The sequence below is a fragment of the Lipotes vexillifer genome, unplaced genomic scaffold (genome assembly GCF_000442215.2).
Source record: "Lipotes vexillifer unplaced genomic scaffold, Lipotes_vexillifer_v1.1 scaffold393, whole genome shotgun sequence".
NCBI lineage: Eukaryota > Metazoa > Chordata > Mammalia > Artiodactyla > Lipotidae > Lipotes > Lipotes vexillifer.
Window position 1 is genome coordinate 1,885,943 of NW_006774564.1, and position 8,080 is coordinate 1,894,022.

Below are 8,080 nucleotides of genomic sequence, written 5' to 3' on the forward strand. Positions count from 1 at the left end.
CTTCTCTTCCCGTCTTTTGGGCTACACACCTTTACGGGAAATCCAGTGACGCTGTCCTGCCCTGCGAATCTCATGCTTCTCTCTCTGGAGACGAGTCCCTGCTTGTCGGTGTTGGGATCCCTTGGCACCAGGCGGGTGCTCGGGCACAAGGGCTCTTCCATTCCTCAGCGCCCACCCTGCTCTCCCATGTCCCACGGGCCTCTGGGTCCCTGGCCCAGGTGTTGGCTTGGAGGGGAATGGGAGGAGGACACAGCCCCTGAGGGGCAGAGGGTCCTCAGCCGGGCTTCCCAGCCTTCCTCAAGCGGATGGGAGCCTCCAGGGCCCCCGATAAATAGCAGCGTGGGGGGCATCCTCCAGCCCTCTCTTAGTCAGTCCAGAGTCTGAGGGTCGAGGGCTGAGGGCCCCAGCCTCGCTGCTCTGGTCCAGTCTTGCTCTCCTGAGTCCAGGAGCTCTCATGGTGGGCAGGCCACATTCCCAGGAGAATGGCTGGGGAGGGGTGGTGGTGGATATCCCCATAACGTCTCCTCGCACGGAGAGACTGTCCTGCGCGCCCAGCTGTAGGGGAGAGAAAGAAAGGCTGGTCAGCCGGGTGGGAGTGAAGGGAGGGGTCACTGAGGACATGGGTGGGCGAGGTACAGCATTCCTGTGGGCCGTCGGTGGTGCTGCAGACAGGACTCCCCCCATCCTTTCCCTCGCCTTCCCAGCCACCCCAGACACCACAAGGGACCGGGCAGCTTTCTCTGGCAGCAGCCCAAGCCACTGGGCAGACTGGCCTCACCTCCTACCTCCTCCTGGGGAACCAGGGACCATAGGGGGAGGTAACAGGGCCTGGTAGAGGTCTCAGCAGGGCTGGGGTAGGGGGCATTGCTCAAGTGGAGGGGTACTTGCTCAAGGGGGCACTTGCATGTCCTTAGACCCCTCCTCAGGAAAGACCATCTCACTGTCCTTGGTCTAAAAAAATCAAGAGTGAATCCTGCTAACTGTAGCAAAGAAGAGGAATTGCTCATTCCCACCTCCTCAGCACTCATCACAGAGGGTCATCACACATGATCCTCAGGACAGCAGGGCAGAGGTATCTGAAGGGGGAGAACTGGAGGCAGTTCCGGACAAGGAAACTCCCACCCTGCCATTTGGCGTGCTAACCCCTAAGCAAGCCAGCCTCCTGCCAGATGGACCAAGGGACTTGCCTCCCTGCATCATCCGTAAGAGTCAGGGCCCTGCTCTCTCCAAGCCCTCCCCCATCCTTGTCCTCAGAACGCTTTGTTCCCAGAGCAGAAATCCCCTGGACTCCATCCAACAGTTTGACTTTGGACCCAGTGTGGAGCTTCCCTCCCGGACTGTCCATGGGCCCTACTAGCAAAACTCGTGATGGGTAAGGAGGAGGGATAGGACCACAGCTTCTGGCTGCCAGCCCATTCCCATGTTCTGGAAGGGGAAGAAGGGAGGACCATAAACTGGACATGAGCCATGCTGGGTGCAGCCAGGCCACAGGCCCTGCTGGGGCCAGGAGGGAGGAAGAACCAAATGGGCAACCTCCAGCCCATTGTCCCCATGTCTTGGTTCCTTGGAGTGGGGGGTCTGGTGTCCACGTTTCCTTTCTGAGGGTCCCTCTCTCAGACCTCTGCCTCTGTGTTTCCCCCTGTCATTTCTCTCCCTAGAGCAGCAGTAAGTCTTGAGGCTGGTCCTGAGTCTCCCTGAGGCTCCTGCCGCCTGGGCTGGAGACCACTTTAGGGCTGGATCCAAGTGGAGGTCTGGATGTGGCCCCTGTCCTGGGTTCCCCTCTAAGTGAAATTTTAAGGGGGGGAAGAGGAAAGCTTGGGAGGGCCTGAGATTAGGCAGGCAGAGGGCCAAGACCAAGGGGGGAGGTAGGGGACCAGTCAGAGGGTGGTACAGCATTGAGCCGTGAAGTCCCTAGGGACCTTGGTCCATCCTCTGCTTGCCAGTCCTGACGGGGTATGCGTCGTTCTCGCAGTCCTGCCAGTGTCCCATCTGACCCATCTTCGTTCACCCTACCAACAAGGTGAGCCCAGGATTCCAGATGTGTTACTTCTTGCTGTTTTCTAAATAGGCTCCCCTGATTTTCAGCATTTGGCAGATCCCCTGTCTCGCTAGGAGTGGCCCAGACCTGTCACTCTACACATGAGAAGGCCCTGAAGTGCTGGCTTGCATCTGGCATGGGATGTGACTGGAAACTTGAATGGGTTCACTCCAGCTAGTCAGCCAGCCTGCCAATGAGCAACTCAGGCAGGCAGCCAGCCAGTCAGTTAGCCAATCAGCTCACCAATCGACTAGCCAGTCAGGCAGTTACTAGCTAGTAACTGGTCAGAGTCACCCAGCCAGCTGGTCAGCCAGTCAGAGTCAATCAGTCAGCTGGTTAACTGGTCAGCCAGAAGGTTGGACAGTTAGAGACAGCCAGCCAGGGCCAATCGGCCAGTCAGCCATGAAGCCAATCAGTCAGCATTTACTGAGTTCTTAGCGAGGATGAAGAAGCCGTCTCTGTTCAGGACTCAGGATAGAAAAAGAAATGCAACAAAACTAGAGGACACAGTCCCTGCCCTCAAGGGGCTTACAGACTTCTTAGGGGTATGGAATGTACAAGTATGCATCAAGTAAGACTTTAAAATGTATAAAAACAAACAACATCCAAGTAAGTGCAAATCGATATAGTATTAACCAAATACAAAAGAGCAGAGGAGTATGAGCTAAAAGAGCAACCAGAGGGTGATGGAGACCGTCAGGAAGGGCTGATTCCTGCAGCCTGACTGTGGTCTGAGGGGAAGGAAGGGAGGAGGGCCGTGGGCTGCCTGGAATCGGGGAGCCCAGGGTGAGGAGTGGTAAGAGTCACATGTTTATCAAAAACATGGGCGAGGACAACGGAAGGCACTCATCTATGTGCAGGAGACACAATTGGGAGGGCTATGAAGACAGAATTAGGATTTAAAACAATTTCAGTAGGCTCGGATGATAGGCCTGAGCCCACAAGGTGGTTTTAACAAGGATGAATATAAATTCCTGCACATTGGTAAAAACATTAAACTCTCCAAGTACAGGATAGAGTCCGGCTTGACAGAGGTTTATGGGAAATGGAACTAGGGGTTTTAATAGACCGCAAGGTCAACATATGACAACAGAATGATGTGGTTGTTCAAAAAACAAACAAACACGAATGCAATCTTAATCTGTACGAATAGAAGAACACTGTCCAGATCAAGGAAGGTAACAGTCCCACTGTACTCTGAGCTGGTCAGACATCTGGAGCACTGTGTCCAGGGCTGGGCGCCACATTTTCAGAGGGACACTGACAAACGAGTGTGTCCAAAGGAGGGCGAACAGGATGGTGAGGGGTCTGAAAACCATATCATATAAGGAATGTTTGAGGGACTTGGCCACACTTAGCTTAGAGAATTCTTAAAGGGGACATGGATCACTGACTTTAAATATTGGAGGGCTCTCATGAGGGAGGATGGGGAGGGGGCAGGGAAGCCAGTTATGCCTCTAGTGAGGAAGGACTTCCCTACAGTGCTATTGGGAGAGGGCAGGGAGCTTGCCTGCGACTGAGAGTGTGTGACCAGAAGCTGGCTGACTCCCCATCTCGGATGCAGAGACACTAGGCCAAATGACCTCTGAGAGCCCTTCTAAGACTAAGCCTCTATGGCTCCTTGCATCTAAAAGCAGGGAAGTAGAAATGATCTTGGTTGGGAAGAAGGGTCAAATCGGTGCAGACAGAGAGGAAGCTGGCAAGAGGTGCGTGTTAGGGGCAGCTGCTGCAGGAGCTTGGGTGCCAAGCTGAGAATGTTGGGTTTGAAGTGGCTGGTGATACAGAGCTGCTGACATTCCCCAAGAGGCTAAAGACCTTACATAAGAACAGTTTGGCTGCTCTGCGATGGAAGGTGGCAGCAAAAGTAGAAGGCCAGTGCAGAAATAATAGCCTGACACAGAATTGACAGTGCCTGGCCTCAAATGGGGTGGAGGGAATGAAGGGGCAAGTGGGGGGCCTGAGGACTCAGGGAGGAGAGGGTTGGCCAGATAGATCTGGCGATAGATGGAAAAGGGAGTAGGAGAGAGAGAGAGAAGGGAGTCAAGTGTGGGTGCCTCAGGGGGGTTGGTGGTACCACAAACAAGTTAGGGTGACTGGAAAATTTGGGTGTAACTAATTTTAAGGGGTTGCGAGAGATCCAGATTAGAGTCTTACCTTAGAATTCCCTCTACACTGGCAGTTCCACCTGTCTGTCCTCATCCTGGGTCAGGGGGCTGCGGGCAGAGCACAGGCTGGCATAAGACTTTAGCAGAGGCCAGGGAGTGAGGGGATCCCCTAAGTTTGCCCCCCAAGCCCGCACATACGTGCTCCAGCCCTCTCAGATTTAGAAGACCCAGAACTGCCTAACCCTAAGAAGAAACTAGGAAAAGTCCCAGATAGCTAGGAAAGAAGAGACACCCTTCCTTCTCCCCACCCACCCCGGGATCCTGTTCTGAACCTCATCTCCTTAGAGCAAGAGGGAGAACGTCTCCTCCAAATCTAGATGGGAAATAGATGCCAAGACAGGCCCCCCATGCCTATCAGAGCCCCCCCCCAAAAAAAAAAAACCTCTCACCTGCCCTCTGGTTGCTCCATGGGAGAATCCACTGTCTGAGGCTCTCGATGGCTCTGGGGACAGAAAAGAGCAGACTCACTGAGGAGCTGAGGGAGCGTGGGGACGCCGTGGCCCCATCCTCAGGCAGGGCTGCTCAGGGACTCTATGAGAGAGTTACCAAGCCTCCCCACTCTGGATCAGCCAGAGGGCCAGGGGGCTTCCAGAGGCCTCTCCTATCCTCATACCCCAGCTCTGCAGAGCTCCCAGGGAATGCCCTGCCCTGACCTCACACGCATCACTTCCCTCCCCCATCTCCCCTCCCATCTGGGTTCTCATCGTGCTTTAGACCAAGCACAGTGTCTCCTACTCTTCGGCCCCAGTCCCTACTGGTTCATCTTGTAGCCTGACCCTTCCCTGTTCTTGAAGAAGCCCTCCATTTCAACCTCCCATCCCCTGTGCTCAGTCAGCCTCCTGTCTCTCAGCGCCTGAAGAACCCAGTCTGAGCCCAAGTCGTCCTTGACCTGCTCCTCCAGCCAGGCTGTGCCCCGCCCCCACGCGGAGCCCTTCTCTCCCGCATCGGGCTCTTCTTACCCGCCGCCTCCGCCTGTAGAACAGGAGGCCGCCGACAGCCAGCAGGACCAGGATGATGCTGGGCACCAGCAGGCGGAAGACAAAACCGGGGAGCTGGGGGTCGGAGGGTTCCTTGTGTTGCCTCTCATGGCCTGCGTCAGTCAAAGGAACGGAGTTAAAACGGGCTGGGGGCTTGGCCGCCCCCTCACTTGCTTGTCCTCCTTCCAGCTCTGCGGTGCTCCTCCGGTCCCTGGTGCTCCTCTTGCCTTCCAGCTCCCCAAGGGGCAGCACGTTGCCCCGGGAATGGCTTCTGGGAAGCCTTGGCTGAGAAGAGGGGGCAGAGGGACTGCTGAGGCCGTGCGGGTGCAGTGCTGGGGTCCCGGCAGAGCCTGGCTCCTGGTGGTCTCTGGGCGAGGCAGATGAATGGTCTGCATTCTCAGGTGTGTGACTCCAGGCCTCGGTGGGTCTCACGGGGCCCACCATGGGCAGTGGTGTGCTAGTTACATCCGCAGGCTGCCAGCCCTTTCCTGACCCAGAGAGTGGTGAAGATGCTGAGAGGAGACGGCTGGTCCTGGCAGTCTCTGCCTGGACGCTGCCTCTCCACAACGTGCGGGAGGCAAGCTCTGCCCCTTGGGGTATAAGACCCTCACTAGCCTCTCCGGAGGCCTCTTCCAGGTCCAAGTTAGTGCCCAGCACAGAGTCAAGAATGTCTTCCATCACAGTGACAGGAGCTCCGACAGAGGGCTGGGGCTGAGGTGAACCTCCAGTGGGGTGGCCCTCGACGCCCAGGGTCTCTGGTGACTCAAAGCTCTGGCAGGTGCTCCTGGGTGGTCGCTGTTTGGCACTGCCCGGGTCCACTGTGCGGAGGGCCTGCTCTCTGGGCAAGAGGGAGCTGCCCTCTGTCCCCTCAGAGTCAGCCCAGGTCAAGCCAGCCATAGGGGCCATGGAGGGGGCGAGGGGCTGCTGAGGGGAGACAGAGGCCGGGTCACTGCTAGGGGTGGCTTTGGGGTACAGGCAGTTGCAATCAGGCTTGGTCACCACATCTGAAAGAACCACAGAGAGAGGGAGAGAGAAGGACGGGGAGGAGATAGAGTCACCAGCCTCCAGCACAGCCTTCCCAGAGGGATGGAGAGGGGTATGTGGGTCTGGGGGTCCCCTCATGCCCTAACTCAGCCCTGGGGCTGAGGAGAGGACAGGACTGGAGCCAATGCTCATGACACAGGCCTTAGACAGGGAAGGTGCAAACTGCAGGAAGGGTCTTTGCAGGAAAGAGCAAAAACTGGGGTTTAGACACACAGATTGGGGGTTGGGGTCAGGCAAGACCAGAGAACAGCCCTTCCTGGAGTTCCAGCTGGCCAGACGCCAAGCCAGGGGTGACAACAGCCAGCCAGGAGGTTGAGTAGTGGCCTCCAGGACTAACACAAGACACCCTCAGGCCCCAAAGACACTGTTGGTTGGAAAGCAGCAAGGTGGTTTCATGCACAGCAAGGGGCTAAACAGTCATGGCCACAGGCGGGAACAGGCTGGGGCTGGAATGTGGCCAAGGCTTGAGGCCTTGGGATTGAAGCAACGAGACTGGACTTGGCCATTGGCAGGTCGCAGGGCCTCAGCCCCTGCCTCGGGGAGCAAGGTTGAATGTAGGTGGGCACACATGGCACAGGACGCAGAGACGAGGACAACGCAGGGTAGACATGTGTGCAGCTGGGCCAGCACTGGGAGAGTTTGAATGATGCTCAGACTTCAAATCCAGCCTTGTCCCTTGAGGGGACACTCAAGGCATCCTGGGGACTTCTGGAGCCAGGGTATTCTGATGATTCGCAGCAGGGCTCCCGGAGCAAGGGCCCTGAATCCCCGATGGAGCCTCTGCTCTCTCCACGGTACCCCCCATACGTTCAGCCAGCCTGCAGAGCCGGTGGGAAAGCCTCCATGCCTACAGGGCTCTCTGAGAGGGCCCCCTTTTCCACTCCTTGATCTCACAGCCACCAGCATGATCCTTCTTGATGCCTCAACATGCAGACATATGTAGGTGTGCATGCACACACATGTCAGAAAAGGCATGTGCCTAGGACCACCCAGAGGTACATGAAGCCACATATGTACACAAAACAAGCACGTCTACACACACAGGAGCACGAGTAGCAACCAGGCTGCCTCCCAGGGGTCCCTCCAGCCCCATGCGTCACCTCCCAATGCAGCTCTGTTCCACATGCCCTTCCCCATCCCCACACTTGCTGGCCCCTTCTGTGCTCACCTTGGCTGGAGCATTTAGCAAAGCTATTGCTGCAGTTCTTGCTGAAAATGTTCCAGTCCTTTTTAAGGAGATTCTTTGTTTCATTAAAGACATTCTTGATCTTCTCCAGCAACTGGAGAGGCGTCTCATAGAAAGTTCGGACACAGGCCTGGAAGGAGAGCAGAGACCCCCCTCGATGAGGATAAGCATTGGTCCCACATCTCCAGCTTATTTGTCAAACTCCCTTGGCCTTTCTTACATCTGTCTTCTTTTTCTCTTGTTTGCTCCCTCCCCTCTACCCTGGTTTGCAGGACCCCTATGTCCTGAGTTGGTGAAATTTATCATTTATTCATGGCTCCATTTAACACATATTAACGTGCCAGGCATCTGGTAACTACCTGGAAATCACACAGTGAACAAGAGAGAGGTGGTCCCTGGCCGATTTGGACATTGAGTCCAACAGGGCATCGTTATTAAACATATTGTTACAAGTGTGGTGAGTCCTAAGAAGAATGATCTGGGCTTCCCTGGTGGCACAGTGGTTGAGAGTCTGCCTGCCGATGCAGGGGACACGGGTTCGTGCCCCGGTCCGGGAAGATCCCACATGCCACGGAGCGGCTAGGCCCGTGAGCCATGGCCGCTGAGCCTGCGCGTCCGGACTCCGCAACGGGAGAGGCCACAACAGTGAGAGGCCCGTGTACCGCAAAAA

General features: G+C 56.2%; 1 protein-coding gene across 2 annotated transcripts in view; it reads right to left on the reverse strand.

The window, feature by feature from the left end:
- Positions 1 to 489: 489 nt before the first annotated feature.
- CSF1 (colony stimulating factor 1) overlaps positions 490 to 8,080 on the reverse strand; it is a 19,060-nt gene continuing 11,469 nt past the window's right edge. Inside the window, exons 5-9 of one of the 2 annotated variants that reach the window (XM_007449304.1) lie at positions 7,393 to 7,540; positions 5,163 to 6,184; positions 4,593 to 4,645; positions 4,193 to 4,251; positions 490 to 555 (exon numbers count right to left, since the gene is read on the reverse strand). In XM_007449304.1, coding sequence (XP_007449366.1) covers positions 4,206 to 4,251; positions 4,593 to 4,645; positions 5,163 to 6,184; positions 7,393 to 7,540 — 1,269 coding nt within the window. In that variant the 3' untranslated portion in view covers positions 490 to 555; positions 4,193 to 4,205. Of the gene's footprint in view, positions 556 to 4,192; positions 4,252 to 4,592; positions 4,646 to 5,162; positions 6,185 to 7,392; positions 7,541 to 8,080 lie in introns of those variants that run through there. The other variant, XM_007449305.1, reaches the window with a different exon arrangement.